Genomic DNA, 20,100 nt, shown 5'->3' on the forward strand with positions numbered 1-20,100 from the left:
TGAAGGGGAAGACAGCTTGTGTTCTAAATGTTTATGTGGAACTTGGAGCACATTCTCTCATGAAACCAGCATTCTATGTAGTGGCCAAGTGCCGAGGGCGGCCTACAGAAGCCTGCCTAACCCGCCAGCTACCTGAAATTTAGTTCCGTGCTGATTGTATCACAGAATTTACACCCCAGACTTTGCTGTGTACCCCCAAGATCTTAAGACTCTGAAATTCTCTCCTTTGGCCACCGTCTGCTTTCCTCCTACCTCTCAATGCCTTGCTCCTCCTGGACCTAGTCATGGTTATTTTAACCTCTAGACTTTCAGCCCTCCCTTGTTTCCTGCCCGGTGATATCCTACCCATCCTCCAAGGTCTAGCCTAAATGCCACCTCCTCCATCATGCTCTCCTTGATTTTCTGCTCCTTCCCAAACCAGAAATAATCACTCCCTTATCTGATCTCATAGTTATTTATATCCTTCTTATAGTCTTGATTATATTCTAATTTTTGTTCATTGTATTTGTATGTGTGTATGTGTGTGTGTGTGTGTGTGTGTGTGTATACATACACATATATATATACATATTTATATAAAATCTCTCTCACTAGGTTGGAAGAACATTAAAGGCAAGGGCCATGTCTTATTTATCTTTGTATATTCCCCACCTCCTTGCACATAGTAGAGAAATATTTGAATGAAGGAATGAAAGAATGAATGAATGAACGAGTTAGTGGTTGCCACTATGCTACTGAGCAATTTTAGGGAGAATCTATTATGTGTGAATGTGATTTGTGATATTTGTTGAGAAAGACACACACAGGGGCAGCTAGGTGGTGAAGTGGATAGAGCACTGGCCCTGAAGTCAGGAGGACCTGAGTTCAAATCCGGCCTCAGATCAAACACTTGACGCTTACTAGTTGCATGACCCTGGGCAAGTCACTTAACCCCAATTGCCTTTAAAAAAAAAAAAAAGAGAAAGACACTCTCGTGTGTGTGTATACACACACACACACACACACACACACGTATGTATATCTCCAAGTGTTTTTTTTTTTAAACAATAGATAGGTTTTTAGGAATAATCTGTTCTTTAAAATGGTTTATAATTTTGTTTATGTTTATGTATGATTTTTTTTTTTTAGATCAAACATACACAAGCTTTAAATAGAAAATGGGCTGAAGATAATGAGGTACAGAACTGCATGGCCTGTGGAAAAGGCTTTTCGGTCACCGTGAGACGGGTATGTAAAGGAATTGTGCATATATAAATGAGTATCTGGAGACCTCTCCTCAGTGATAATAATATTTGATCAATAAAATAGCCCCATATCTGGATAGCACACCTTGACAGAAACTTACTTACAAATTTTAATCGGTGTGCACATATTTGACTTGGTTCCCTGTTACCATTCACGTGATCTTGAGTTTGGCTAGGATTTTGGAGGTCTGGATTCAGTTATCTGCTTCATTGTATTTCACTGGTCCCAAAATTTCCCGAGCCTGTGCTCCAATGTAAAAACCAATATCCCTTTGCCTATCTGTCTGGAATAATGATATTTTAGTTCGTTGCATTATTTGAGAGAAAGAAAGTTTAGCATGTGATTCTGAATTAAACAGATATAAAGTTGTGTAGTGTGAGAAAGGAAAAACAAAAACTTCTTTCACATTTTATGAAGATGTGAAAGAAACAATTTTTCTATGTGACAGCACCCTTTGTACCTAGAAGTGAATGTACCTCCCTTACTGATGCCTTCCTAGTTTTATGTTGGAAGTTTAATTTCTCTTGTTTCTCTCATTCACAGCATCATTGTAGACAGTGTGGAAATATCTTTTGTGCTGAATGTTCAGCCAAAAATGCCTTAACTCCTTCTTCCAAGAAGCCTGTTCGTGTCTGTGATGCGTGTTTCAATGACTTACAAGGATAACTGTTATCATGTTCATCAAACAAGATTACACTAACATTAGAGTTTTAATAAATGCACTTCATAGAGTACTTGGACTACTATTTGATTTAGACAGTGGTTGTAATACTTGGCAAAATCAGTATATTTTGAAATGTTTATTAAGATCCAGTAAAACTCTTCTATTTTTGTGAGACTTGGGCTCATCACCTGTTGTTTTCTTTCCACTTACCCTGAAAACAGCTTTCATGCCTAGTTTAGAATTATCTAGTTAAATGTAAATAAATTTTGAACAGAGAATATCAACGTATTTTTTTAAAACATAATTTCACTGCTCACAAACATTTATGTAATCTCACAGCTTCTTTTCTACTTTCTCCAAAAGCTAAATTACAGAAATGTACAAGGATTCAGTATAGCACGTGTTTGTTTTTGTTGCACGTTACCATCCTCCTTGTTCCTATGCATTAAACGTCTTCTCTATAAAATCATGCACAATACCATAAAATTTGCCAAACCCCTTTTACTCTTGTATCATTTACATCATAGCCCAGTTGCACCATTTTGATGTTGTAAAAATGTTGCTTGGGTATTTTAAATACACTGTATGTTAAGAAAACTCTTTGCCACAAAATCAAGCCTGGTTTTTGTTTTATCCTGATTCACTCCTCTTACATTCATTTCATATACTTCTGTGAAACCAATCTCGTGCTTTGTAATAGTTCGTGTCCTTGGGGAAATATTTGAAAGGTTGAGTATTTCTTTTGTCTAAAACGTGTTTTTGTCTCTTTTTCCTCTTTCTATTTCTTAGCTCTTCTTTTCCTCTCTCCTGCCCTCCCCCTAAATGAGAATCTCACAAAGATCTGTCACTAATTGCTGAATAGAATATATGATATTACTAAATTTTGTTTATTTTCAATTTAGTTTTCTGAGAATAGCCAAATTGTTTCCCTTAAGGAATGTGAAATTCTCAATTCTTCAATGGTTCAACTTTTTAAAAAATATATTATTTCATATAATCACCCAAAACTATGAGTTAGGTATATGTCTAATTGACTCATAACTTTGCATCTTAAAACTAGTAATTGATATTGTTAGCCTATTTATTGAAAAATAAGTCAGCACTGATTAAGTGGTAAGGAAGCATTTAATTTTCAATTATTTCATGTTTTCTTTATGTAAATTAGTGGACCATTTTTAAAGTGATAAAATACCAACAAATTTTGATCCAGAATTTGGTTTTCTACTTGATCTGAGAAATCTTTTTACTTTGAAAAAAAATAATGCATTATGGCTACTTTCGAGAGAGACATTATTGCCCCAAATAAGTGCATCAGTAAGTCCCAAAATTTGTAACCTGAGCTGAAATAGGAAGCACTTGTGTTATAGTAGAGAAGATGCTCAGCTGCCTGAGATACTGGGGTTCTAGCTCAGCTCAGTCCCTGGACAGTCTACTGGGTGAGCTCACATAAGTTGGTTAGCCTCTCTGGGCTTCTGTGACCTTACCAAGAGAATGTACAGGATGAACTAGATGGTCTTGCAGATTTTAAGACTAATTCATGCCTAGAGGATGTCTGTGAATACTTTGGAGACTGAAAATGGATCTTTAATTTATTATATTGTTTTAATGAATCTGGAAATTATGGAATTTCCCAAGTAAGTTAAAGTTAGCCTCAGTTTTTGACATTTCCTCGAAAAGAAAATGAGAGCACAGTGGGTGAATTACTGGACTTGGAACCATAAAGACCTGAGTTCTGATTTCACCCCGGACACTTAGTAGCTGTGTGACCCTGGGCAAGTCACCCTCTCTTGGCAGTTTCTCATAAAATGAGGGGCTTAGACTCAGTGGCTTCTGGATTCCTTCCAGCTCTAAATCTATGATCCTGTAAGATTCCATAATTTCCAGATTCATTAAAACAATATATGCATTGCTCAGCGTGAAAGATAGACTGACTAGAGAACTATTTACTCTGAATAGTTAAAATTAAAATAGACCTTTTTTGTTTTGAAAATCTCCCAGGTATTTTTACCTTTGATATCTATAACCAATACACACAGTGACGTTGGTTTATAGTGTTTAAGGCAAACAGAAACGCTCAGTATCACCGTTGGCATAGTTTTTAGAACAATAAATACCATGAAAATTCCTCAGGCTTAAATTCTTGGTTCCCTTCCTTCCTTGCTATGGGATGCACTGAATGCCTCTTCCCTCTTTCACAAGAAAAATAACATGGAGACTATTGCAGAAATGCTTTTACAAAAGTGTTTAATAATCTGACTGCTTTTCTCGTTTCCATTCTCCGAGCTAGTGCTGCTGATGTTGTTGTCACTGCCACATAGCTTTCTGTTCTTAATTCATGAACCTAAGATGTTTTGAAAACAAAAGGAAATTTTCCCCTTGAAAAAGATGAAAATATGTTCCTAGGCTGCATATTTCAAATGTGGCTGCTAGGCTCCATTCTTGTGTCTGTGAGTTACAGCTGGCAGGTCCAGATCTGTGATTTGGCAGTAATGCAAAGCAGGCTGGAAAACTTCAAATCCAGACATAGAAGAGCTATTTAAAAAAAAAAAGAAAAGAAAAAAAGGCAGGCCTTGCTGGTCTAGTGTATGCCAGACTGTACCTATAGAACTTTTGTAGAAAGAAGACTAAAAATGCTGCTTGTACAGGATTTGTCTCTTTTGTAAGGAAAAAAAGGGTGGGATGGGGTGGGGGGGAAATAAACAGAAGACCTCAATGCAGGATATGAATAGCATTTTGTTTCAACTACCTCTCAGTGTGGAATTGAGCTAATTTTGAGTAGGGCTTCCTCACAGTAGTGTTACATAGTAATTGCCGAAATTGTTTGTATCCCATTACCCTGAAAGAGGTGATTCTTGGTGATTATTTTTAAATTGTACAGTTTTGAGATTTGTAAAGCTAATTCTGTTTCTTTAAACCTGTCATAAATATGTTTCTTTTTTTCTTGAGTAAAGAGCAGATTATTGTCACACACTTTGATAATTGTGGTCTCTGTGACCACAGCGAATTTTATATGCACTTTGGTTATTAAACCACAAGTAATTATCATCCACAAGATTAAATGTGCCATTAATTTAGTATTCCTAGACACAAGCTTGACGAATGGTATTTTGTAATGAAAGTGTGCCACACATTATGCTGTCTTAATTGCCATTTGCCTAGATTCTAATTTTTCATTATCATTGCAGATGTGAATATTGTGCATAGACCTATGGAATTTATGTAAACATGTATAAAATAGAATTGGAAATAACTAAGTTCTTACTGTATACAGACTGGTAACACAGTGCAGTTATGTGTACATGACATGTACTTCTGGAAACTGGATCATATTCATTATCTGTAGATGGGTTTGCATGAATTTTTTATCTGATTTTTTGTTTCTTAATTTGTGTTGTATTTACTACTTGTGATCATGTGCTCGTGCCTTATATCGTGGAAGAGTTTAGTTCAGCGTGCACTGTATTACCTGAACTCAGGATTGGATAGCAATTGATACTAATTGTACCTACCAGTCACCCCAGGTGGTGGTACCTGATTCTGTATAAAGAGCATTGAAAGGAGGCTTGTTGCATTGTTGCATTTGTTTTTTAATCTGTTAAAAGAATATTAATAAAAACCCTCTTTCTAGCAGTTGTGGTCTATGATAACATACGATCTTTCCCCATGTTAACAAAATGGGACAGTAGTGAATTTGTTTTGAATTAATTAATTAATTTATTTACCAATAGAATAGGAACACAGTAATGCATGCTTTTAAGAGGCATGATTCATTTCCTTCATTGCATAGTTCATCTGTCCCATTCTGCTTTGTGCTCTTTGCTTTCTCCCATGAATCATTGTATAAAATGCCAAGAAATCCGTGAAAAACCTTCACTTCATGCTGTAAGTTTGTAAGAGGTGGCCCATTTGCCCACCTCTATTTCAAAACTGAGTGCCTATTGCTTCTCACTGTGTCCAGCACGCTTTGAGATACTGTTTCCACAAAAAGAATATCTTACGGCTGCTTCCCACAAGATTTTCCTGATTTTGGGCCCCAAGGTGTTATCTACTGATACATTGCAGAGTATTCCTTAAAAGTAAGTTAGAATTGCCATTTTGGAGTTTGCAAAAGTCTCTGTGTACAACCTGTTGCTGAAAAGTTAAAGATTTTTTTTAAAACATATATTTTTCCCTTTTTGGATGGAATGAAACTGGGAAAACCAACCCTTCATATGTTACATAAATATGATTCATAGACTCATAGGGCTTGAAGAGACCTTAAGATATTGTGTGATATGTTGCCCTCTCTCTAGGTAGGCCTGTACCTAAATGACACATTTGAGATGTTTTATCAGCAGTAAGAACATTTACTCTCACAATCTCCAGTGAGGCAAAGCTTTCTATTGCAATGCGTCCAAGCTCTACAGCCCAGACCTTATTCCTACATTCTCTGTCTGTCATTAACTACAGAAGAACCTCCCATTACCACCCACACAACATCCCTACATATTTGAACACTGTTGTTTTCCCCTTTTATTTTATTTTTTTTATTTCATTCTGAATAAACTTAGCACCTTTTTTTCTTTAATCATTGCTATTCTCTAGAGTAGATTTTCCTGTTTTCAGTTGATGGGTCCAGATACTGAAAACTGTAAAGGCCCTACACCTTTGAAATGCAACGTTTACATGTTGTTTTCCCATTTCAATTGCCTCATTTGGTTGTTGTAAGCCACAAATGAGAAAATGGGATGAGATGGATGTATGTGTGTGTGTGTGTGTGTATGTGTACATATATATGTACGCATACATACACACACATATACATCCCAGTATTTTACAAACTTAAAAGCACGATATGTATCTCAATTACTAGTATATCCCTTACATCACCTTGCTTTCCTTTATCTAGGATTCTATATCAAACATTTACTTATGAGACACCGTGGTACAGTGCACTGGTTCTCTTAACTTTTGGGACTTAGGACTCCTTCACCCTCCTAAAAATTATCGAGGACCCCAAAGAGCTTCAGTTTACATGGATTATATCTATCAGTACTTGCTGCATTGGAAATTAAAATTTCTTATTATGTAAACAATTTTGACTTGGCCCCCTGAAGCCCTACAAGAGACTCAGGGGTCCCTGGAGGACACTTGGTGACTCACCAGTATAGTGGAAAGAGACTTAGACTTAGACCCAGGTTCGGGTCCCATTTCTGACATTAGTCTGTTGACTTCAGCCACTTAATCTTGCTGGCCTCAGTTTCCTCATCTGCAAAAGGACCATAATATCTTTACTACCGCATAGTGTTGTTGTGAGAATGAAATGAGATAATGCATGTAGAAAGCTTTACAAAACTGAAAACACTATATTAACATCAGTTATAAAGTTAGCATTCACCAACAACCTGCAAATTGGGTAAAAAAAAACAAAAACCTGGGTACCACCAGGACCTATTTTTATATGTATGAAGTTTTTTTGTTCTGTTTGTTTTTTTAACCCAAGTTAATTACTTCATATAGACCACTCCATATGGCCATCTCTGTCCACATCTTCAGCTCTTCATCTACTATCTAGTTTTCCAACTACCTTCATGTGCCCAACAAATTCACCGTGACAGTGCCATGTCCCGAATTAAGACCCTTGTGGAATTGCATTTGATATCTTCTGGGAGGGATGTGTATCTTTCATTTTTTTTGGACAGGCAATTGGGGTTAAGTGACTTGCCTAGGGTCACACAGCTAGTAAGTGTCAAGTGTCAGAGACTGGATTTAAACTCAGGTCCTCCTGACTCCAGGGCTGGTGCTCTATCTGCTGTGACACCTAGCTGCCCCTATCTTTAATTTTCCAACATTTTTGTGTCTTCATTTTATAGCAGTATGTTTCAAACTTTATTAAGACCAGTCTGCATTGTTAGAGGGATTTTTCTCACTTGGCATTCCCTACACCAATGAAATGTGCCATACTATGCCCCCTCCCCGAATAATGGCAGCTGGGTGGCACAGTGAACAGAGTCCTTGACTTGGAGTGAGGAAGACCCGAGTTTAAATTCAACCCTAAATACTTAACTGGCTGTGTAACCCTGGGCAGGTCCCTTAACCTTTGCCTCAGTTTCTCATGCCAGGTATTATTATAGTTAGTAGTGTGCAAGTATATTTCTTGATTCTTGACTTTGGTCTAATTGAATTTTTATGGCCTATAAATGGAAAAAGTAACAATAAGTAGCTTTTTTTTCTATTAAAAGTGAAATGGAGTCATTGTTGAATAAAAGGAATATGCTGGAATGACCTTCAAAAGTGATCGAAAGAGTTTGATGACATGGATGAAAACATTCAAGTTGTGCTTGAAAAACTTAATTTTCTTTCAAGAGAAGTAATTTCAGTCTTCGGATTCATTCATTGGGGTCATAGAAGGGGCTTCAAAGGTCACCTTGCACCCTCTCATTTTACAGGTGAAGAAACTGAGGCCTAGGAAATTGTGACTTGCCCAAGGTCACACATAGTAAGTAGCAGAACCCAAGTCCTCTCCCTCCCAAGCCCGGGGTTCTTTTTCGCTGGACCTTAATTGTGCGAACATTTTTTTTTAACAACCTGAAATACACAAATTAATAAATGTCAGCAGCTCTTGAGAAATGAGGATTGTATATTCATATAATTCTGGGTAAGGAAGTGTGGGCCATCCCCCTTGTTTAATTTTTCACAGCCAAGGCACCACATTTAAAATAAAAACGACCGATGTTTGAGGGAATTGCCGAGCAAGGCCATGAATAGCATTTCTTTCTTAGTCATCCATTGTGCTAGAAGAAGGGTGGTCAAAATCTGGGCTTCTTAAACTTTTTCCAGTCATGACTCAGTTTAAAAACTGCTGGTCAAAATAATAACAGATGAGGAAACTGAGGCTCAGAGACTTTAAATGACTTAAGTCAATAAACCACTGTCAGAAATGGAATTTGAACCTGGGACTCTCCTAACTCTAGGCCTTTTTCCACTGTCCAGCTGTTCTCAAAGTGTGATCTAGGGACTCCTGGGGTTCTTAGCCTTTCTTGTGTGTCATGGATTGCTTTGTCAGTTTAGTTAAGACTATGGGCCCCTTGTCATAATAATGTTTTTAAATTCATAAATTACATAGGATTATAAATGAAACCAATTATATTGAAATAATTGTCAAATATATATATATACATACATATATATAATATATATATTTTTTAAAAAAAGGTTCATGGACCTCAAATTAAGAGCCCCTGGTTTAGAGACAGAGGTGCTTCCACTATTTCCTTGTGTCTCACTGTTCAATTTTTAATCTTAACTGGACATCTTTCAAGGCTATTGGAAATATTACCAGATATTCTGAAAGTCAGAATGCTTCTCACTAGGATCTCCCTTATAACCTCTGCTCTGGTGACTTTCTTGAGCCAAATCTTCATATTCCAGAGTACCACTATATCCTCACAGTTGATCATGGGGGGACAGTTATAATAGCTTTATAAAAATGATAATTTAAACCTAAATACATAAAAAGTTAGACGAAGCATGCTGTAATAGTAGGAAGTTGACCTTGAAGCTAGGAAACCCAAGAGTGACATGTACTGGCTGCCCGATTCTGACCAAGTCATTTAAACTCTCAAGTGCCCTAGGCAGCCCCCTTAGACTCTAACTTATAGAGAAGGTGTTGAGTTGGCAGAGGGCGTGTCCTCATTCTATACCAGTGAAATCACAGAAGCAGCCTCTATCACTAGATAAAAAGTTATAGCAGATACAGTCATTGTATTCTGGTCCCTAGATCTCAGAGGATTCTGCAGGCAAAGTGAAGGAGGATTTCTTTGTCTCATATCTTTTCATGAAGCAAGAGGTTGCCATTTGAATTTGTGCCATCCATGTTTTCTGTAAGAGTGAAAAAAAAACTGCTTTATTGAGGAGGAATCTGGGAAGATGGCAGAGTAAATCTATGTGACTCTCCCAACTTGACCCCACAATAGTGCCTCAAAGAAAATCTTAGAGCAGCAGAAATAATTAAAAGTTGGGGTAAAACGGTTGTCCAGCCTATGACGACTTGGGAGGACATTTGGAAAGATCTGTCCTGCCCGCCCTGGGGGGTGGTCTGTTGAAGTGTAGATACCTCCAGGCAGATATGGCTGCTTCTACAAACAATGAGTCCTGGGGGTAGCGGGGTGACTTTCTGCCCCCTGAAGGTGTAGGGCTCAGAGGCAGATTAAGGGAAGATTGGGGGGCGGGGCTCCACCGGTGCTGGACACAGGGCCCAGGCACACTGACCAGACTTGGTCCTGGGTGCAGCTGTGGGCGAGAAGGAGGGAGCATATGCAGGTGAGTGAGGTCACAGAGAGTGCAGTCCCACGTGTAGGTTCCAGGGCAAAGGGGTGAGCTGGGGCTTGTAGCCAGTGGAGGGACTGAAGGGAACAAGAGCATGTGAGGTGCCAGTGGTGCTGGAGGCCCAGGTCTGGGCGTGGGGGCAGAGAAGAGTACCTGACGTCACTCATAGACCAAGGTGTGAGCCGGGAGGAGCGGTGACCACACCTGGCCTTGGATTAGAGACCACTGGAAGGTCAAAGGCCCCCAGATAGAGCTCTGAAAACAACAGCATGAGAAACCTGAAGCCTGAGACATTATCTCCACATGCCAGGAGCATAGCCCAACCCTAACACAAAGTTAACAACCAAGAAAGAAGCTGCAACAATAAATAAAATGAATGAATGAATGAATGAATGAATAAATTAAAATAAAATTGAGTTAAGCAGAAGAACCTGACCACAGATAGAAGGGAGGAGAAAATGACAAATATTGGAGGGAATGTGGAAAAATTGGGACATTAATACAGTTGATGGAATTGTGAACTGATCCAACCATTTTGAAGAACAATCTGGAATTATGCCCAAAGAGTTATAAAACTGCATATACTCCTTGACCCAGCAATACTGCTATTAGATCTCATTCTCAAGGAGATTAAGGAAAAAAGAAAAGAACCTATATATTTATAGCAGCTCTTTTTGTGGTGGTAAAGAACTAGAAATTGAGGGGATGCCCACCAGGGAATGGCTGAACAAGTTGTGGTATATGATTGTGATGGAATCCTACTGTGCTAGAAGAAATGATGAGCAGGTTGATTTTTGAAAAATATGGAAAGACTTGCATGAAATAATGAAGAGTGAAATGAGCAGAACCAAGAGAACGCTATATACAGTAACAGCAATATTGTTAAAAGAACTGACTAAATAAAAATTAATTTACCTGATTAATTATCATTTAATTATTAATAAATTAATTTGTATATAAATTTTATGTATGAATGCATTTATATATAAATTTTATATATAATTTAATCACATTAATTAAATTCTTTATTTACCAAATAAAATTATTTAATTAATTATTATATTAAATTAATAAATTAAAATTAAAAGAAAAACTGACTAAAGAATATGAATGACTAAATTATTCTGAGTATTATAAATATTCAAATCAACTACAGAGGACCTATGAAGGAAGATGCTGTCCACCTCCAGAGAAAGAACTGATAAATGGAAGTATGCATAGTATGGTTTTACATACATACATACATACATACATATATATGTATATATAAATACGTGTCTGTGTGTGTGTGTGTGTGTGTGTGTGTGTGTGTGTGAAATGGTGGACTTCTCTAGTGAGGGATGGGGAAAGAGGGAAGGAGATAATTTGGAATTTAGAATGTAACAAAAAATGAATTTTTTTTAAAAGTAAGATAACAAATCCTTTTTTTAATAGGGTCAAACTAGCAGTCTCACATTTTTATTTGGATTCATGTTTTCCTATCTATTTATTCTTTAAAACAAATGTACACTAAACACTGTAGCACTTTTTTTTTTAGTCTGGACCCCCGGTTCCATCTATGTAGAGGATGCTAGGTACATACTGTTGCAGGACAGTATGCGGCCACTCTCACTGAAACAGAGCTACTAAGGGGAGTGGGAGGGGAGTTAAGTGACTTATCCAAGGTCCCACAGTCTTTGGGTCAAAGGTGGGACATGAACTGAGTTCTGGACAGTAAGGCTAGCTGTGCACCCACTATGCTATGCTCTCTCTCCCTTAGTCCACTTCATGTTTTCTTACTTGTGGTGCATTGTGATAACACAGAATCCCTTGGTAAACATAAATTCATGCAAAGTAGGTAAATCTGAAAATGCAACAATGCAGATCACTTGGAGAAAGCAATAATAAAAGATTTTTTTAAGCGCTGGGAAAATGAATGGTGTGGAAAAAGAATAGAGATAGAAATCCTCGAGTGCACTAGGACTCAGCAGTAATCTCAAGGAATTAATTTTTGATGAATGATGGATTCTTTTGTTTATTGTAGGAGTTCATACGCAGCTGAATGTCTAAACCTATATCTCTCCAACTGGAATCCCCAACCAGCACTTGGCATTATCTGGAGGTGGGTCAGTTACTGGGATCATGGAATTTTGCTAACTGGTGAGCAGATAAACCAAGGGAGCAGATTTGTAGGACTTTACAAAAATGGGAAACTGACTTGAGTGGGTAGGGCACTATGGTCCATCTGTATAAATATAGAATTTGAACCCACCAAAAAAGGGCCGGCTCCCTTCTGTCCCCTTGCCAAAATGCTTGTCTTATTCTTCATAATTTTTAAAATAAAGATGTTTTGGGTGGATTCTTTACTAATGGAAAATCTGAAAATCAGAAGTCAATACCTAAGTGAATAATTAAATTATTAAGTTAATTAATAATAATTAAATGAAGCACTTACTTTGGCTGTTTCCGTTTGTGCTTGCAACAAGAAAGCTGCTACACATTGTTGATAACGGTTTTCGTGTTGTAGAAGGAAAGCATTTCTTAGCCCAAAGACTAGAAAGAGACATTTACAATAACACTTTTAGCTCATTTTCAATAACAAAATCAGAATAGTTTCCTGGTTGCTCCTTTGGGTGTTGGTTTGGGGGAAGTTGGGGATGATGGAAGGTTTTCAAGATGGTGCAGATAGAGAAAGTCACCTTAGAACTGTGAATGATGTCTGAGTCGTGAGGAAATGTTGTTTATGGGGTCACAGACTTGGAGCTGAAAAGAACCTGGGAGACTCTCTAGTCCAAAGGTAGGGAACCTACATCCTTGAGGCCACATGTGGCCCTCATCCCTTTGAATGAATCCATGTGGCCCTCTAGGTCCCCAAGTGCGGCCCTTTAACGGAATCCAGGTTTTGGATTCTGTCAAAGGGCCGCACTTGGGAACCTAAAGGACCACATGTGGCCTCAAGGCCTCATTTTGGAGTTGAGTCTGAGACTCAGAGAGGTTAAGTATCTTGACTAAGGTCACACAGGTAGGGAGTAACAGAACCAGAGTTCAAATGATGGTCTTCTGACTCCAAAATTGGTGCTACTTCCACTACACCATATTGCTTCCCAATTATCCATGCACAGGATGGGAAATGGCCCACTCTTCATGGAACAAGGTATATACATGCACACACACACATACACACACACATATATATTTTTTTGGGGTGAGGTAATCATGGTTAAGTGATTTGCCCATGGTCACACAGCTAGTAAGTGTCAAGTGTCTAAGGCCAGATTTGAACTCAGGTCCTCCTGACTCCAAGGCCAGAGCTCTATCCACCACACCACCTAGCTCCCCCAACAAGGTAGATATTTTAAGGCTAAGTTTCCATGATAAAAATAACGTTCTATCAGGAAACAATCAATGGAGGAACGGAGATGGTTCTCCCTCCCCATCACAGTCCCCTGCTTTCTTAAGAAAAAAGTAGGTGTCGAAACAAAGCATGATGATATGGTTCACACCATTGCCTCCTGAAGCATACATACACACACACACAAATGAAGTTAGATATGAGAAGGCAAAACAGTGCTGGCAGAGTCTGTGTGTTGGAGACCATTTTATTCCCCAGCTGGCATGTCAAAGACCATGCAGGATTCTATTCTGGGAGCAGATTCCTTTTACACAGCAGGAGCTCTTTAAAATGCCTCTCTTGAATTATTGCTATGGGGAAAAATACATATATAAATCTCTCGGCCCATCCATCATTTGTAGTCCATTTATTTTTAGAACCTAAGGGAGCAGGCCCAGTCTTTGGATTCTCAAGAGGTGCGAGTGCAGTCAGAGGGGTTGGAAGGAAGACTGGTGGTTTTCTTAGTTGATCATTAATGCAGGGCTGCTCCGCCGACTTTACTTTTACTGACTAAATATAATAAATTTAGTGATGATGGGGCTTCTTTGAGGCAGGATTGACTTTGAGTGGGAATATTGATTTCCATTATAAAATGAAATTGGCTGTCTCATCTGTGAGTTGAAGTAAATGGTAGATTTTGAACAACATAGCTACATAATGCTTTCTCAGGGAGCAAAGGTATTTTGCAAAATAGCCTTTCTAAATGATGGAGTAGAGAAGCACATATACCTAAGGGTCCATTTTTATTATGTATCCTGTCTGAACAGCAGGCATCTTGGGAGGGGAGAGAAGACAAAGGAGAAAGAAATGTCATTTCTCAAATAAAAAAATCACCCAATGTGTGGAAATATGGCAAAAGGAGGGGTTCCTGCATATAAATAAGGTACAAAAGGGGCTATGTATACAGTTGTCTCTATATGAGCAATTATGACCAATTTCCATTAAAAGTCAAGGCCCAGAAATTGAATCACCTTTGTTCTTATGATGGTCTGGTTGAACTCTTCTTCTTTACTGTATCTCATGACTTTGAACACATCTTCTAAAATCTTATTTTTACATGGATCAAACGTCTTAACTGGACTAATGTTAAGTAAATTACTGACTAGGGTATATGGTTCCTCGTCTTATATACAATGTCCTCCAATTTAATTCATCACATTTATTGCATCTACCATGAGCAAGAGAAATATGGTGTATTGGATAGAGGACTAGTCTTGGAGTCTAAAACATGATCCAGACCTGTGTCAAAGACCTAGTTTTGACATCTTAGCTATGTTACTCTGGGTGATTCTCTTAAACTATCACTGTGTTGACTGATTATCTACTAGTATGCTCTTGATGGCAGGAATAGCTTTTTTTGCCTTTCTTGACACCCTTGTTTCTAGTGTTGTGACTGGCATATAGTAAATATATTTTTTCTTTTTTTCATATAGTAAATATTTAATAAATGTTTGTTGGCTGACTGCGAGGCACTAGGTTGGTTTGTTTGGTTTTGGGATGTTGGTCTATGCCTAGTTGGTGCCGTATTGTTTTCCAGTTTTTCCATCAATTTTTGTCAAATAGTGAGTTCTTATCCCAGAGGCAGGGGTCTTTGGGTTTATCAAACACTAGTTACTATGGTCATTGACTGCTGTCTTGTGTACCTAACCTATTCCACTGATGAACCACTCTGTTTCTTAGCCAGTACCAGATGGTTTTGATGATTACTGCTTTGTAATATAGTTTTTGATCTGGTACAGCAAGGCCACCTTCCTTTGTATATTTTTTTCATGAACTCCCTTGATATCCTTGACCTTTTGCTCTTCCAGATGAATTTTGTTGTTATTTTTTTTCTAGCTCTATCTAATAATTTTTTGATAGTTTGACTGGTATGACTGGTTTCTTTTATATTGGACCAGACCTATGATTTCTTTGGTGTAGGAATTTATGAGTAAAGAAATCTTCTACGGCTACATATCAGCACCTGCTCTGTACCTTAAGAGTCTCAGAGTTGCTGAAGTGGGGATGGGGGGTGGGCACTGACAGGCTAAACGATTTACCCAGAATCACACAAATATGTGTAAGAGGCAGGGCTTGAACCAGATCTCCCTGAGCCATTTCCTGAGGCTGATACTATCTTCTCTGCAGTGCTTTCTGTCAACGGGTACTAGGGATATAAAGCAAAAAAATCAGTCCTTACCCTCAGAGCTGAGGGACATTCTCCTGGGGAATGGTAATGGTTCAGTTTCACTGATTTGATCCTCATTTTTTTGGAGGCAATCAGGGTTAAGGGACTTGTTCAGGGTCACATAGCTAGTAATGTCTGAGGCCGGATTTTAATTCAAATCCTCCTGACTCCTGGGCCAGTGCCCTATTCACTGTGCCACTGAGCTGCCTAGTCCTCATTTTTTTTTAAAGTCTCCTATTTAATCTACCGGGAGCGGGGAACCTGTGGCCTGCCCTTTGACCGAATCCAGCCTTTATAGAGCAAATCCCCAAATAAAAGGATTTGTTCTGTGAGGTTTGGATTCTATCAAAGAGCCGCACTTGAGGACCTAGAAGGCCACATGTGGCCTCAAGGCTGCAGGTTCCCCACCCCTGAGACCATCTTGCTATGGATGTTAGTTTAAACAAGGAATTCCCAAGTGCTCAAAGGAGACTCCTGTATCATCCTGGAACTTTCTCTGTGTTAGAGAGGTCCAAGTATATCAGCTCATACAGTGAGGAGATATCTCCCCACTTCTTCCCCGTCTAACTTTTCTCATAAAAAGGGAAAATGCTCCAGAGCCACCCCCTCTGGTTCATCTAGCTTATTTAACCAGATTGGGCCTGATCTCAACCATCAAGGATTGGTGATTTGTTTAGTGTGGACACCCCTACCATTGATGTAGATGACAAATGGAGCCATCCTTACCAGATGGGCGGTCCTAATGCGTTTGTATAGTCAAAATTTCTACCACCTGGTGGACAGCTCTGGTGTTCAATCTCATTGGCCATAGCTAGACTAATAAAAATACTATGGTACTGTAGGTAGAGTACTGTAGATAGCAATAGAACGTATAGTCAGGCCCAGACTTACCTGGACTCAATAAGTTCAGATACATGAGATCATATTCTAAAAATAAGTGATCTGTCCAGGGTCAGACAGTACGAGGCAGAAGAGAGTGCTGAACCTAGGTCTTCCTGATTCCTGTGTCACCTTTCCTTCCACAGCACCATGCTACTCTTCATGCTTAGCCCCATATGACAAATGACAAAAATGAGACCTACGAATGAATGAACTAGGTGTTGTAGCATAGTGACTACGATGCTGAATGTCCAGTCTGGAACAACTGGGTTCAGATCCCCATCTTTGATACTTACTAGCTATCTAACCCCGGCCAACTCAATTAATTAATCTCTCTGAACCTCAGTTTCTTTATCTCTAAATTGAAGGGTTTGACTAGATGGCCTCTTTGGGCAGCTAGGTGGCACCATAGTGCATAGAGGGCTGGTCCTTGAGTCATTAAGACTCATCTTTGGGAGTTCAAATCTGGCCTCAGACACTTACTATTAACCCTGGGCAAGTCATTTAACCCTGTTTGCCTCTGTTTCCTCATCTGTAAAAATAAGCTAGAGAAGAAAATGGCAGACCACTCCAGTATCTTTGCCAGGAAAACTCTAAATGGGGTCAGAGAGAGTCGGACACAACTGAAAAATAAAAGATGGTTTCTGATGTCCCTTTCAGCTCTAAATCAGTGATCCTGCAGTCCTAAAGCAACAAATTCCAGATTCAATATCAGATTAAATGACTCCTAATCCACCACTCCTTCCCATTCACCACACCTGCATACCTGCAGATTCTAGAACTTCCCCTTACCCCACCACTCTACCTTGTAGGGCTTGTAAGATGTATCAGTTGCATTAGCATTAAAAGAAAAAAGTCAGATAGCCCAGTTCTTTCTATAGGGGAGTGTAATCCAATTATATGCAGTAATATGATGATTCATATTATGGCAGCTGTCATAGTTAGGTGTGGTCAATATGCTGTTAACCAATGGAAAACCAATGACAAACAGAAGCAGTTCCACAAAGGCAGGAGGAGTCTACCTGATACATGGAATGGGTCAATATTTTTAACCACCAGCCGGTCCAAAGGAATGGGTTGATCGAGTACTGTACATGAACCACCTTCTTTAATCATCGCCTGTAGCTCAGGGGTAAGGGAAGGGCAGACTAAACCTGTGTCTGAGCACCCAAGTTTCTGAAACGAAAGAAGGAAATTATTCAATAAATTCAAAATAACACACCCAAACAGTGACCTAATCCATGATATCTTTACGGTGCAAATAGTCCCTTTTAGGTGACATCTCAAAATAGTATCTATGATGACTCCTGGATCCTGAGAATAAATAATTGCCCAATAATTTAAGTCCCAGCTAAAATCTCACCTTTACAAGAAGCCTTTCCTCTGAGATTATCTCCAGTGTATCTGGCCAAAATCTTGGTTTGTACAGAGTTGTTTGCATGGTATCTCTTCCATTAGACTGTGAGCTCCTTGAAGGTAGGGACTGTTTTTATGGTTGTGTTTTGTTTTCCTTTTTTGTTTGCTTTTTGGCTTTTGTGCCTTTGGTACCTAACAAAGTCCCAGGTACACGGGCATTTAGCAGGGCTTACAAAAAGGTTACTTCATTAATTGTCTTTTGAAACCCATGGTCTCTGGATCTTCATTGCCATTACACTGAAGAGGAAGATTCCCATCCCAATATTTTGATCCCTTTTGGAGTAAGATGGAAGGATGAAGAGGGAAGGAATGATTCTGGTCGTGCTACCTTTGGGATTTAGTCACGAGAGATTCTACAAATGGCACAGACTCCAGATAAACTCTGGACCTTAGAGTCTGCAAATTGTTGCAATCATTTTTAAAATAAGAGATGAGGCAATTTAAAAGAGATGCTAATGATCCTAGTTTGCATAATGGAAATGAAATGCAAAACAGCACAAGAGAACAGCAATAATTTGCCTAGAAAATAATGGTATGACTTATGGATGATTCCATGACATGAAAATTTTGGCCATGGTGCTTCTTTCAAGGTCCAGTTGGTTTTGGCCATCATTGGCATGACATAGGTTGGCATTTAGAGTCCTTTACAATCTGCCTTCAACCTACTTGTTAAAGCTTACTTGTTAAAGTTCTCCCTCTCATGTCCTCAAACTTCCAGATAAGTGGGTTTGCCTTTTATCCCCCATATATGATGTTATATCTCTATGCCTTTGTATAGAGATAACTGGTTCATTGGTACCAGACTGTTCCCTATGCCTGGGATGTTCTCACTTCTACCTTCCCACCTCCACCTCCCCATCTCCTCACCTCTATCTCCTCACCTCCACCTCTCGGAGCCCCTAGCTCCATTCAGTGCTCAACTCATGTTCCACCTTCTGCCCAAACCCTTTCTAATGTCTGAAATAATTAGTCCTCTTTCTCTGCCAAATGACTCTGAGGTTCCTTTGCATAGATTACGGACTTTACTGTACTGGTTGGCTCCCCCTCCACACACACAGAATGTAAGTTCCTTGAGGGCAGGAAACTTTCATTTTTGTCACCGTATTTCCAGGACCCAGAGCAATGGCAGGTACATGGAAGGAATCAATTAATCAAAGTGGGAAGGGGAGGCAGGTGGTTGGGACCTTCTTGCCTAAAGATATAGTTTCCCTTCCTTGACGTCATCCCCACTCTTTCCTTCCAAAAGGACACTTTATCTAAGAGATCATGAGCTTCTCCCCCCTTCTCATCTCTCACCTCCCAGCTTAAGCTCTGGGTATGCTTTATTAAATGGGAAGATAGAAATCAGACAGGAAATTCTTGGTGTGCCCTGAAACTGGAGTCAGAAAACAAGGTCAAGCTGTGTAAATACTTCACTCCCTAAGGGACCTTGTGGTTTCATCAACTAGTTGCCTCCTATTAACTGTTCCATCCATCCCTGTAGGCTCGTCTTTCTTTTTTAGGCAGCAGTCTGACAGCTGGACAAATAAAACTATGGGTTTTCTGATTTCCAACCCGTTTGAGGTGACGACAGGCTCGGGACTGCTTCAGAGATTTCATTGGCTTGGCTGGGGGGACGTAGCAGAAGAAAGGAATGAGCACTCAGCGCCTGCTATGTGCCAACATGGTGTTAAACTCTTAATAATGTTACTTCATTTGATCTTTGTACAACCCTACTATCCCCATTTTATAGTGGAGGAAACTGAGGCAGACATAAGGACACACAGCCAGTATGTGTAAGACTCTAGACTTGAACCCAGATCTTTCTGGCCTTGAGGCTGGCTCTCTATGCATTATCTCATGCTACCTTTCTTGAGGTAATGACTGAAGGAAAATATTTGCATGTTTTCCAGGGAATACTAACATGTTTGGCTAATATCTGTGAGTTTCTTTTTTCAGCATCAAAACCATATTTGATCCAGGACACTCCTCCTTTGCCTATTGGTAGCAATTAAAAGTCTACAGTGTTTAGGAGAGTCAGATCAGAGTTCTTTTCAAGTCACAGAATAATAG

At 39.1% G+C, this 20,100-nt stretch overlaps 2 protein-coding genes across 4 annotated transcripts in view; one reads left to right on the plus strand and one right to left on the minus strand.

Annotated features, from left to right (window-relative positions):
* Positions 1 to 2,187, plus strand: part of EEA1 (early endosome antigen 1) — a 112,785-nt gene extending 110,598 nt beyond the window's left edge. Inside the window, exons 28-29 of the mRNA XM_027842456.1 lie at positions 1,129 to 1,227; positions 1,789 to 2,187. Of these exons, the coding sequence (XP_027698257.1) occupies positions 1,129 to 1,227; positions 1,789 to 1,911 (222 nt within the window). The 3' untranslated portion in view covers positions 1,912 to 2,187. The remainder of the gene's footprint in view (positions 1 to 1,128; positions 1,228 to 1,788) is intronic.
* A 6,867-nt stretch (positions 2,188 to 9,054) lies between these two features.
* The window catches only part of PLEKHG7 (pleckstrin homology and RhoGEF domain containing G7), a 56,957-nt gene continuing 45,911 nt past the window's right edge, over positions 9,055 to 20,100 (minus strand). For all 3 annotated transcript variants that reach the window (XM_027842535.1, XM_027842534.1, XM_027842533.1), the window contains 3 exons: positions 17,655 to 17,808; positions 12,651 to 12,748; positions 9,055 to 9,769 (listed from right to left, as the gene is read on the minus strand). In XM_027842535.1, the coding sequence (XP_027698336.1) occupies positions 9,665 to 9,769; positions 12,651 to 12,748; positions 17,655 to 17,808 (357 nt within the window). In that variant the 3' untranslated portion in view covers positions 9,055 to 9,664. The remainder of the gene's footprint in view (positions 9,770 to 12,650; positions 12,749 to 17,654; positions 17,809 to 20,100) is intronic.

This window comes from Vombatus ursinus, unplaced genomic scaffold (genome assembly GCF_900497805.2).
Source record: "Vombatus ursinus unplaced genomic scaffold, bare-nosed wombat genome assembly UNPS02014874.1, whole genome shotgun sequence".
NCBI lineage: Eukaryota > Metazoa > Chordata > Mammalia > Diprotodontia > Vombatidae > Vombatus > Vombatus ursinus.